General features: G+C 45.8%; 1 protein-coding gene across 2 annotated transcripts in view; it reads right to left on the bottom strand.

Annotated features, from left to right (window-relative positions):
- LOC119455301 (ubiquitin carboxyl-terminal hydrolase 8-like) overlaps positions 1-13,505 on the bottom strand; it is a 176,348-nt gene that overhangs the window by 125,129 nt on the left and 37,714 nt on the right. For both annotated transcript variants that reach the window (XM_037716700.2, XM_049668693.1), the window contains exon 7: positions 5,874-6,036. In XM_037716700.2, the coding sequence (XP_037572628.1) occupies positions 5,874-6,036 (163 nt within the window). The remainder of the gene's footprint in view (positions 1-5,873; positions 6,037-13,505) is intronic.

Here is a 13,505-nt window from a genome sequence, read left to right as displayed (position 1 = left end):
CAGGGCTGTCCGAACTGAGGTGGTGCTGAGCTTTGTTAGTACAAAGTGGCAAAACAGTGAATCAAAAATGTTGCAAAGAGGGCCTCGTAACCTGCATAAAAACTTCAGACTTCTGGCATTTGGCCACTGTCCCTGCCAGACACTAGTTGTGCCTCTCTTTACTACAAAATAAAACGCTGTCCTGTTGCCATTATTGCACGCAGCTTTGCTGAAAAACTAATTCTTACAAGCTCCTACATTCCTAAAGCGCCCTAATTACAATGTTTACCTCCTTACCAAAACTCCGTAAAAGAGGCTTTGCAGAGCCTCGCTCCTTATAGTGAAGTACCTCTTATAACAAAGTCCACTTGCTGCACTGATGAGTTTTGTTATAATGAACAATTACTGCACGCAAATACAGATGGAACAAAAAAAAAAGAAAAATCTTAATCTGCCAATATTCCACAATGTTTACAGTCGTTGAACAATATTCTATGTTGGCACAAAAATTTGAAATAATATACTACCTAGCTTGATTAAACGTCTGCCAAATATTGTACCGTCACTCAAGACCTCAAGAGACTCATTCTTTCAGCGAGCTACCAGTCACCATATTGATATTGTACTTGAAAATTACTGCTGATATTGTATACATGCCACATTAATGCTGTAATTTTCATATTAACATTGTACTCACTAACTGATGTTCTACTTGCTCAGCCTTTTTGTAATGGATCCTCAACTAGCCATATCAGGAATAGATGCAGATGCTGACACAGTCATCTTGTACACATTTTAGTGCAATAAACATTCTTCTTCTTCTTGATGTGACTAAGAACGTTGGTCATACTGCACCTAAGACGTATAAGCATACTTGTGCATCATAACTCGCAGAAATCAAGATTTTAACAAGTTTTAGCTTGAGGCCAACTCCACTTTCCTTATGCCAATCCGCAACAAACACAAAAATGATGAAGCGTACCGAATGAAAAGAAGAAGTCTGAGAACATTGGAGGGAGCGGGGGGATTGAAGAAGAGAATAAAGAAATTAGTAATGGCGACATGACGCTTGTTTGATCTGTTTGATATGTGCGGGCTTATTACATATTTTGACGCAGCTGACAAGTGAACGAAGATGTGGGTGATTTTTTTCGTGGAGAAGTACAACGACCGAGTGGTATTCAAAGGCTACCAAGTTCAGGATGATTCCCCGGTCGACCTCTCTTTGGACACAACAACGGGTGAGCTTCTGGATGTTGTTCTGGATCGAGCTTCTATGTTGCCCGAAGAGCTTGTTAAACGAGGTTCGGCGAAGGTGAATATCCCAGTGACCCTGTTTAACCAGCTTGTACTCGGATGACCATTTGGTCGTGCAGCATCATGTGACGAGATATCAACAATTCTTCGGGCCATAACGACGCAACAGCAACAATTTTTGCAACAGAATGCCATGACAGAAACTCTCCTGTCTGCTTTACGCCACAAAAGAAACCACCCAATTTAAATTTTACGGCCTGAAACTTTTGGCGGGTCTTTGGAAAACCCAGAAGGGTGGATGACTTTTTATGAGGCCGCAGCGAAATACAACGGATGGATGTCTGACCAAGACTGGGTCTTAAACATGCGACAATTTCTCAGTGGTGTAGCAAAAACGTGGCATGAGTTGCGGTTCTTAGAGCATGTTTGCGAACCTTGGTGCATGTGGAAAGAGAACTTCCTGTCTACATTCAAAACAAATAGTGTAAAGCGATGGGACCAGGCACTGTTCTACCGCTTTAGGTCTGGTTCACCGCTTGACTACTTCCTTGAGAAGCAGCGACTGCTTCGACTTGCTGAGCCAGAGTTGCCATTAAGATCAGTCTTAGCACTTGTAATTCATGGTCTCCCGAGAGATTTGCAACGGCATGCACAAATAAAAGGGCCGGAAACTCTCGAAGCTCTACTAGAACTGCTACAAGTATTCCCTCACTACTGGTCTGTGAGGAGCTGCAAGACGTGGCCAGATGTTCCCCGCCAGTCAGATACTCAGTCGAGTAACTCGGATGCAAGGTCGCCGCAACTTAAAGACAGTGCAAATACAGTGGAATCTCGATGATACGAATCTCACGAGGTCACGAAAAATATTCGTATTAGCCGAAATTCGTATCATCGAAACACAATTAAAACTAGCTAAATTAAAGAGTCGGAGGTGAACTCACTCAGGCACATGCACGTAAAAAGCATTTACAGTATAGATTACTTATAACGTAACTGTTTATAGTGCAGAACAGGCTACAACGCGGCCTTTTCCGACTCCCGTTTACCCTCCCATAGAACTCCGTGTATACGCATACCGCTTACAGTGCAGCCGCGTGAGACGAAATACCGGTTATAATGCGGCTTCCACTGGAAAATCTCGCAGGCAAGGGCGGTAGCGAGCACCCACCGACGGGAGAGGAGATCAACGAGGGCGATGCGGAGGAGGAGCATGAGATGTGGAGCATGAGTCCAAGGGCGATAAAATCGTCGCCTAGCGCCGTATGAGTGAAATCGCGCCTTTCGCGTGGGGGACGCGCGCCTTCACGCACGGAGAGCAAACGCACAGCAGAGACCAAACGCAACTTCCGTCACGGCCGGGCGCGCCAGTCGAGCCCGGCCCTGCTTCCGTCGCGCGAAAGGCTGGGGGGGGGGGGGGTATGCATGGAGGAAGGGAGGGAGGGGGGGTGGGGCGATTCTGTGCTGTGTGGCACTAAATGCGTATCTTGCAACCGGGCGCAAGGGTGACTGGCGACGCAATCTCCCACGCGAAAGGAGCACAGCGGGAAGGCAGCACAGGAGGGAGGGAGGGAAGGAGGGAGGGGGGAGCGGCTTCTACTCTGCCAACAAATGCGTTCTTGTACTTTGCGCCTGTGCCGGCTGTCGGGGTTCTCGCGCGCACCGTATCTTGAAAGCGATCTCCACACGGCTCTGACCTTTGTATGCCCTGTGCTTATGCCGCTCAGTTCCCGTTGAAGCGATAGACCGAACTTCCCCACGCCTGCGTAGGGAAAAGCGCAAAAGCAAGAAAAGCGCCACCGCGTCAAACTCTTTGCACCCAGTCGCGACCTCCACGCTGTCCGGCGCCGCGTCAGCGCCTCTGCACCAAAAGAGAAAAGGAGAAAGCGCGTGGCTACGCGCTGTTCTCTTTCGCGGCCGTCGGTGGGGCGGCGTTTATTCGTATCAACCGACGTGCGTCGAAAATCGATTCGTAACAACCGTTCTCTAGCATGTTGCAAAGTAATGGGGCTCGGCCGGGACCACAGAAAAATTCGTATCATCCGGAAATTCGTATTAGCCGTGATCGTATCATCGAGATTCCACTGTATTAGACTTAGAGCTACCGACTCACGACCCGGTGACGCCTTGCAGTCACCATCACTGTTGAAACAGAAACAAATGCCCCAAAAGCCTCAGTGTGTTCAACCGAAACTAAACGAGACCATCCTACTAATTTCTTCAAGTTTACTTCACATACACCTTGAAGTGAACGGACAGAACCTGCAAGCTCTTGTCGACAGTGGAGCTTCAATATCAATACTCAAGAGAAGCAGAGCAAATGCAGAAGACATATTCACAGGCAGATCAGTCCTTGTGCGAGGGTATGATGGTCGTGAAAAGGAACACTGCTAATGGATAAGCTTAAAGCTAAAATATCAGTCGCAGTACGCGGAGGTTCTTGCCTTGGTGATAGAAGGTGTCGAATACGACTTCCTTCTCTCTCGCCCGGACATGAAAGCGTTGAGGCTAAACATTCATTGGGACAACACTGTGTCTGTAAGCCCTGATGTAGAGAATTCCAAACCTTTGACTGATGCAAACCAAATTCTCAGGCCGAAAAATGGAGAAAGTATTCAGAAACTCTACCCAGAATTGTTCTGCTTGGGAGGCTATCCTACTGGTACCACTAAGTTTGAAGTCCCCTTTGAATTACACTACACTACTATAGTCCGGAAAAAACCATACAACCTATCGAGAGAAAAGAAGACTAAAAAGAAGGCTAAAAGAGGAGCTTGAAAAGATGTTAGATGCTGGTATCATCCGTCCATCTGTATCGCCATTTGCATCGCCAATCACCATTGCCCCAAAAGAAGACGGTAGCCTCAGGCTGTGCACTGACTATAGAGCGATCAACAACCAAACGCATTTGATCCCATTTCCAATGCCTCGAATAGACAGCATCATTGACGAAACAGGCGGCTGTACCTGGTTTTCCAGGATAGATCTGAGCGAAGGCTTCTGGCAAATGCCCCTTCAAGAAGAAACCAAGCAATACACTGCCTTTGTGACTCCATTTGACATTTAAGAATATAATCGTATTCCGTTTGGTTGGAAAAACTCGCCCAGTTGGTTTCAGAAGATGATGAATACAGTTCTGAACCCTTTTATTGGTCGCTTCTGCAATGTATATGTGGACAACATCATTGTATCAGTCATGCTGAATAACTGCTTAATCATCGGCCATCCGTCATCAATTGACACATTAGTTTGTTGTTGTCCCACACATTAGTACCATTGCAGAATGCTGCACAGAGTGAGGGACTGCTAATTAACAGCATTCGTTTGCCCTTTGCTACCCTAGGGTGGAAATTGTGGATTCGTCACAAAAGACTAAGCCAGGCATCCAGTGAAAGAGAATGCTTTAATGTCCTAATGCTCCCTCAGTGTACAGTCAGCCCCAACCATTCAAGGGACATGGGCTCCACAACAAATGTGAATGTTTACTCGCACGACGATTCTGATTTAATGGATCAGTGAGTAGGTCGCAAAGGACACTACACACTGAGTTGAGACTATGTGCTAAGGCTGTGCACTAATCAAGCTTTTTCCCAAATTGCCTGTTTCGTAAACTTTTCTGGTCGGCTGTACATTCTTTTAGATGAAAGATGAACTATCTCACATCTTAGGGCAGCTTCTAAAAAAAAATTATTGCCACGACAACAATTGCAATTCATGCACGTTAAACGCATAGATAGGCAGTTTCATCAAAAATCTGTGTGCACAGTGCTGTTTTTCAGTGTTTTAGCATTGTTTTTTAACCAAGGCCAAGCTTCATGCAACAGCCTGCCACCCTCACCGGCTGGGCCTAATCAGTACCACCTTGCTGGGAGTTGGCGACCAAAATTGCAGTTTAGTTTGGTCATTTGGTGCCGAGCCAGTGTAACTTTTTGCAGTGGTCGTATGGCATTAGGAAACTACCTGAAAATGAGTTTCACAGCTGCCATGCTTTCAAAGTGTGCACGTACAGCAGTCCAAGAAAATAAAACTAGACAATGTATGGTATATGAAATTCTGATTGTCGCTATACATTGGTTCTGCAGAGTAGGTGACAATGCCATGGGAAAGTCGGAATAAAATCGGTCTGTGACTGTACGTTCATTGACCCGTCAAGCATGGGGACAATTTTTTATGCCACTTCGCTGTGTACATGCAAGAGAAGAACCATGTATAATTGCTGTTTTTCATGCACACACGTACACACACGCACACAACAGGCAGTATGTAACACCCCTGTCTTTCTCAATCGTAATATGTCCACCCCTCAAATTTTTTGCATAGAACCAAGAATTTCAGCTAGAATATTTAGGAGCTCGGAACCAGGATGTCACCAAATCATCACAACCAGCAAGAAGAGGTTAAAAAGGGCAAAAGAATTGTAGCTCTTGAAGTGAAGAATTCCATCATGCCACTATGCCTCACCTTCAAGTAGACAATAAGCTTATCTTATCTTTGTGCACACTATGAAAAACCAGGCAGTGTACCACACACAAAGTGATCATGGTGATAATATATAATAGATAACGAACAAGCAAGCGATACTTCTAACATGACAGGGTTTTCTTTAGATAAACCACAAGCAATGTCCTTCGTAGCCATACCTTGTATATCGCATCCTTGAGGACCTTCAGAGGAGCCTGGTTGTCCTCTGGGACATCCGCACTTCTCCAGTCCATTAGGATAACGAAATCGACAACATCACGCTTCTCAAATAATTCAACGCTCTCCTCAGGTATGCTTCTGCTCAACTCCTCTGCTATGATTCTGAAAATGAGAATACAAAAGCAATGACTACAACAAGTGTCATTAGCAGCCCTATGTCAAGTAACATGATTATCACTGCAGTCCCTCGTGCAGCAAAACAATTTTGACCAAAAATATATACACATAAATTAATGCTAAATCCAAGCTCATCTAAAGGTACACTAACAAAGGAATACTAGGTGAATCTGTATTATTAAATTTTGCTTCTGCAATGTCAACATAATCACTGTTACTCTGAGGGAAGGCTTAGCAAGGAAGAAAAGATGTGAAAATGGAAGATGAGTAGCATTGGTTCCTGCAATGGGTCCAGTGGCACACCGACAACCCCCCCCCCCCCCCCTTTTGTTTAACCCCTTTTCTTTCCTTGCGCCTTTGAGTACTGCAACTAAGATGTAAGACGCGCAATCGTCTGCACACTCGCAAACTTGCACAAAAAGCGCATTTTTGGACAATTTCCCGTGAAAAAATTGAAATTAGTGCTGTGTAGATGGTACTGGCAAACTAAGGCAAGCTGTCAACCCCCCCCCCCCCCCCCCCCCCTGGCAGAGATCCTGGGTGCGCTACTGAATGGGTCAGTGTGCCGTTGCGGATTTTGGTGGCATCCAATGTGTCCTGTTTATAGTTGAACCTTCATATATAACAAACATGGATATAACAAAGTGAATATAAAATTAGCGAATTAAAGAAAAAATATCAGCATGTGTGCTTATAACTACAGAAAATAATGAAGGTATATTTATATCAGAAGTGACTTCGTTGCAACGAGGTTTCAGTGTAATTGTTTATCAGTAAAGGAGGACTATGCTGCATTTTAAAGAAACCAATGAGTTCACATTGCAGGTTTCAACTGTTTCTATGGCGAAATGGCACAAACATGGGATACTACTTCGACAGCTGTGGCGCCAAACTGAATCACTGATGCTGAGATTTTCAGCATAAATTCAAGAGATAGAAAATTTGGCATTAATTTCATCCAGTCACACGTAACCTTTTTCAACCAAATTAATTTCTACTTGTTTCCATATAAGGGTGTTGGCAGAACAGTTTAGCAGTCTGAAGTTCTAAGCTGATTTACAGTGGTCTTTAAAGTAGGAGTGTGTTAATACTCGAATATTCGATTTTGAATTAAATAGTGAACGTTAGAATAATTCAATTCAAGAATAAAATATCTAGTATTCGATTTCTCGAATATACCATATATACAGTGAATGACCGGGTCGTGGTTGGTGTTTTGACGCAAGCAGCGTTCCCACAGCACACAATCTCTACTGGTACATGGTTCGACGAGATCGACCGGACCGAATGAAACGATTACCCCTTTGTTGACAAATGTTGCCTACAGGCAACATACCAAAAAATTTTTTTTTTTTTTTCTGACTTTCGGTATTGAGTATGGAGTTCCTGACTGAATGTCTTCGCCAACACTGAATGCCACGCAGCAAGCACCACTTGTTGGTTTAAAGAAGGAACAGGGGACAAGGCAGAAGAACTTCAGCATGCGACTCGCTTTCTCGTTAAAGCACGGCCGGAGGAGACAGGCCGATGCAAGCTCTCGGGCTGCAGTGGCGACACACACGAGATGTACAGTCTCAACAGAAAAAGATTAGCACAAGTGACTGTTTGCCTGAGCGGCAAAATCACGACACATGGCACAAATGACTGGTGGCCGGAGCGGCACATTCCATTTTCCAAAGCAGGGGTGGCTGTCAGAAATCGTGTCTCTTGATGATGTATGGTGCTTAATGGTGCAAGGGCCAGGTATGGCCAAAGAGCGCCAGGCCAGTGTGTTCATGAGTTGACAATGGAGCAATGAATTGCGAAAGGTAGATGTGGCGTGGCTGTAAAAGGGCCTAAAAACAATCGCTGTAAAATGCGTAAAATATATATGTAATAAAATTATGGCAATGGCTGATGAGGTGCACTATGAACACGAAAGAACAAATTGCAAGATAATGAAGATAAACGAAAATTTATCACTGATAAACTTTTCAAACAGCACTGCTGCCTTGACAGACCCTTTGAAACGCAAGGGCCTGGAGGCGCATGCTATGCAAAACTACTATCGCGGCGACATCCTCTGGAGAGAGGATGCGCTACGAAACTATTGGGCAAATAACATGCAATACTACATCGCTCAGAAAATCCAGGACAGCTTTAGTGCTAAAGAGAGGTTTGTCGCCCAGAAACATAGCGGGATGGAGTGGAAGACAGTACCGGTACGCTAGGGGAAAGTGCCTTTTTCTCTCTGTTTCGGCTTCCCTGCACTCCACGAGGACGTGGAGCACGGTAAGCCTCTCTCCACATCTACCACAGGTTGGCGGGTCATTTCCAGTTAGAAGGAAATTGTGGGTGCCGTATGTATGTCCTATTCTCAGACGAGAGAATAGGACATTTGTTCTTCGTATTTTCGTAACGGGATGCCAGGGACCTATTTGTGGCTTAACTAAGTGGAGCTTATTGTTCGCTTCGGCATCCCACAAGCGCTGCCAGTGGCTTCGAAGTTTCTTTCTCAAGTAGGGCTTGAGATCGCTGGCAGGGATAGAAGCGGTAGGGTTAAGGGCTCGCGATGTAGTTGATGTGGCCATTTGATCAGCCAGAACATTCCCCTCGATGCCTCTATGGCCAGGCACCCAGCATATAATAATATGCTGGTTAGACATGTATGCCTTGCACAGAGCAGAATACAGTTCAATAAGTACAGGGTTTGTGTGTCTATGTAGAGTCATGATGGCTTTTACGACGCTTAGGGAGTCTGTAAATATTATTGAGCTTTTGAGTTTCGATTTGCCTATACTCTTCACAGCCGATAAAAGTGCATAGGCCTCAGCCGTAAAAATGCTTGTTTCCGGGTGCAGTACATCGGACTCGGAGAACGATGGGCCGACTACTGCATAAGATACCCCTGCATGTGACTTGGAAGCGTCGGTGTAAAACTGAGTGCAGGACGAGTACTTGAACTGGATTTCCAGAAAATGCATCTGTATATGTGCCTCTGGAGCATCTTTTGTGACCTCTACAAACGAAGTATCACACTCTATGAGTTGCCACTGCCACGGTGGCACTGGCTTTGCTGGGGCCATCAGAGTATTTTCAAGTAGTGGGATGTCCATTTCTTCACTAATTTTTCTTACACGTAGTGAAAAGGGTTCTCTTGCTGTCGGCCGGTTATTAAAGAGTGTGGAACTGGTCATATCATTTACGGTTGAGAAGGACGGATGTTCCGGGTTTGAATTTACTTTCAGGAAATAGGTGAGGCTTAAGGATGAACGTTGCATATCAAGCGACCACATGTCCGCCTCTACATACAGGCTTGCCACAGGACTTGTCCTGAAGGCACCAGTGGCTAGGCGGATGCCTAGATGGTGTACAGGATCCAGCATCCTTAGGGCGCTTGGCGTAGCGGAATGGTACACTATGGCGCCGAAATCTAATCTTGTAAGTATGAGGCTCTTGTACAAATTTAAAAGACACTGTGTGTCACTACCCCAAGCGGTGCGTGACAACACTTTTAGAATATTCATTGTTTTCATACACTTGTTTCTTAGATACCGTATGTGTGCCACAAATGTAAGCTTCGTATCTAGAATCATACCTAAAAATTTATGTTCTGTTTTTACGTGCACGCGTTCTCCCTGCAACTCAATGTGAGGATCGGGGTGCAGACCCCTCTTTCTGGAGAACAGGACGCAGGTGGTCTTTTGTGGGTTAAGGCTAAATCCATTCTCGTCTGCCCACTTAGACACCTTGTTCAGACCAAGCTGAATCTGCCGCTCACAGACTACGAGATTGCACGAGGCGAAACCTATCTGTACATCATCGACGTATGCAGAATAAAACATGTTTCTTGGGATATACAGACGCAAAGAACTCATTTTTACGATAAAGAGAGTGCAACTGAGCACCCCACCCTGTGGCACTCCAGTTTCCTGCACAAAAGGTCTTGATACAGCATTTCCCACACGAACATGGAAAGTGCGATTAGATAAATAACTTTCTATGACATTTAACATGTTACCACGTATACCAACGTGCGAGAGGTCTCTAAGTATTCCAAACCGCCACGTGGTATCGTAGGCTTTTTCTATATCAAGGAATACAGAGAGAAAGAACTGTTTATGGATGAAAGCTTCACGAATTTGCGTCTCAATACGTATCAAATGGTCGGCGGTGGATCGACCTTCTCGAAACCCGCATTGGTACGGGTCAAGCAATTTGTTTGATTCGAGAAAATGTATTAGTCGGCGGTTAATCATTTTTTCGAACAGTTTGCAGAGGCAGCTTGTTAGTGCTATAGGGCGGTAACTCGAAGCAGACGATGGGTCCTTGCCCTGCTTCAGTATAGGAACGACAATGGCCTCTTTCCAGGCAGAGGGGATCTTGCCGGAGGTCCATATAGCATTGTATAGGGAGAGGAGACTTTTCTTTGTTTCATGAGGAAGGTGTTTCAGCATTTGATAAGCTATGCGGTCAGAGCCTGGCGCAGACTTGTTGCAACAACTAAGTGATGCATACAGCTCAGCAATGCAGAATGGCTGGTTGTATGCCTCGTTTCCCGTACCTTTTCTTTCTAGTTTCTGTTTTTCTATTGTAGCTTTGTGCCTTTTAAATGTTTGGGAATAATGAGATGAGCTGGCCACATGTTCAAAATGTGCTCCCAGGCAGTTAGCTTGGTCTTCCAAACTGTGGCCTTGTGTGTTTACCAACGGGAGTGAATAGGTTTGTAGCCCTTTTATCTTATTAAGTTTCTTCCAGACTCTGCCCTCGTCTGTATATGAGTTTATGTCTGATAAAAACTTTTTCCAACTTTCTCTCCTGGCGTGTCGGCGCGTTCTTCTGCCCTCCGATTTAATTTTCTTAAAATTAACAAGATTTTCCGCAGTTGGGGAGTCGCGTAGCAACCCCCACGCTTTGTTCTGTTTCCTACGAGCGTTCCGACATTCCTCGTTCCACCATGGGACACGGCGTTTGCAGGTCGCACCATTAATTTCTGGTATACATTCAGTAGCGGCATTGATTATGAAAGATGCAAGATACTCAACCGCAGCATCAATTCCCAGCAAAGATATGTCAGGCCACGAGATACCACTTGTAAGACTTTTGAATTTCTCCCAATCTGCCATATCCAACTTCCAGCGGGGTGCCTGTGGTAGAGGTTCGTTTTGTAGTGGTGATCTCAGCAGTATCGGGAAGTGGTCACTCCCGTAAGGATTTTTTATAATTTCCCATTTAAGTTCAGCAAATATAGACGGGGAAACTATACTGAGATCAATGGAAGAAAAAGTTTTGTTTGCGAGATTGTAGTAGGTGGGTTCCTTCTTATTCAGGAGACACGCACCAGAGGAGAAAAGAAATTGTTCAATTAGGCGTCCTCGCGCATCGATACGTGTGTCGCCCCACAAGCTGCTGTGTGCATTGAAATCGCCAAGAACGAGGTAGGGTTCTGGTAATTCATCTATAAATGACTGAAATTCATGCTTGTGTAAAGAATGGTGTGGGGGTATGTAGAGCGAGCAAATGGTTATGAGCTTACCCAGAAGTACAGCACGAACGGCTACCGCCTCTAGTGCCGTTTTGAGTGGAAGTTGCTGACAGGCTACACTTCTGTCGAGTATGATGGCCACACCACCAGATGATGCGGCAGAATCCTCGCGATCTCTTCGGAAAACAATATTCTGACGTAGGAAGTTGGTGTTTCTGGAGTTTAGGTGCGTTTCTTGAACACACAGCACCTTTGGATTAAATTTATTGATAAGTTCTTGGATGTCGTCTAGGTTGTGGATTAGTCCTCTAACATTCCACTGCATTATTGTGTTCATGTTGGAGGAAAATAAAAGGCGCTGTGTGTCTCAAAAGGGAGGAGAGTGACTTTACTTTACAAGGCCTTTGTCAGGCCCTGTAATTGGTGTTTTGTCTTTTTTGGAGCGGTCGAGAGAACCTCGCCGCTCCTTCGACGCTACCTGCGCCGTTTGGCTTGGACTGGTGTCCATAGCCTCTTGCGAGGCACTGGACACCCGCTCCAGAGAGCGATGTGTGCGTCGCGTAGACTTCACCTCGAGCGACGAAGTCTTTGTCCCCACCGGGCCGGAGGTCGAAAGGACCCCTGTGGCCTCTGCGGTGCCCTGGCTGCTGCCGGAGCTTGTAGAGGCCACTGGTGTGGACATTTTGAGAGATGGCAGGGCAGCGTTGGCTGCTCCCACCTTAGGGGCGGGTGGCGTTAGCCTCGGCACGCTAGGCGTGGTCCGGGCTACCGCCAGAGGCCGTTGTGGTGGTGCCGCCCCCCGTTGCACCACTTCGGCGAAAGATGTTTTAAGCAAGAACAACGAGGAGATACGTTGACGTGCTTCGCGGAATGTGATATTCTCCTTCACTTTTACAGTAATTATTTCTTTTTCTTTCTTCCAGGCTGGACAAGCTCTGGAGTATGCCGGGTGACTGCCGTCGCAGTTCGCACAATGTACCTCGTCATTATTGCAATCGTCAGAAGAGTGACCAGTTGTGCCGCACTTTGCGCACATAAGCTGCCCTCGGCAGCTTTGGGATGCGTGACCAAATCTTTGGCATTTGAAGCAACGTCGCGGGTTTGGGATATAAGGTCGAACATGAAGTTTTACATAGCCGGTTTCAAGTGTCTCGGGTAATGTGGTTGAACTGAAAGTGAGTATTAAATGCTTTGTTGGGATTTCGTTGTCATTCCTTCTGATTGTGATGCGCTGCACGTGGATTACGCCTTGGTCCTTCCATCCATCCTAGAGTTCTTCTTCATTCAATGTCATTAAGTCTTCATCTGATACTACGCCCTTGACTGTGTTCATAGTTCGATGCGCGCTCACAGAAACAGGGATATTACCAAAGGCTACGAGGTGTGCTAGTCTGTTGTATTGTTCCTTGTCTTTTAGTTCCAGGAGCAAATCTCCACTTGCCATCTTTGTTACCTTATAACCAGTTCCAATGGTTTCTCTTAGGCACTTGGCCACAAGAAATGGTGAAATTGTTCTAGCTTTTGTAGATGATTGTTCGCAGTGGAGGACGTGGAATTTCGGGAAACGTTCGCTGTTTTTGGGCAAGAATAGTGATGTTGCATCGGTGCGTACCCTTTTCGAGGCACGATCAGTTGAGAAAGGGTTCGGGGATCCCATGGAAAGAAACTACATGTTCGGCAACGGCGTCTGCCACCCACCGCGGAGCCCAACAAGGGGACGTGGCAGAACATAAGACAAGTCTGCACAGCGCCAGCAGTATGCCGTTGCTATAACCCAATATGGTATACCCAAGGTAGGACAGCCACACCAGGTTAACCCTTGCCACCAGGAAAACTCGAAGTGAATGGAAAAGATGAGAGGACAGGACAGATTAAAAGTGGAAGGGAAAGACGAAGATGATGGTAGAGAGAGATAGGAAAAGACGACTACCGGTTTCCCCCGGGCGGGTCAGTCCGGGGGTGCCGTCTACGTGAAGCAGAGGCCAAAGGG

This window comes from Dermacentor silvarum, chromosome 6 (genome assembly GCF_013339745.2).
Source record: "Dermacentor silvarum isolate Dsil-2018 chromosome 6, BIME_Dsil_1.4, whole genome shotgun sequence".
NCBI classification, from domain to species: Eukaryota; Metazoa; Arthropoda; class Arachnida; order Ixodida; family Ixodidae; genus Dermacentor; species Dermacentor silvarum.
Note: the sequence above shows the minus strand (reverse complement) of the source record. Positions and strands in the feature narration are given on the sequence as shown.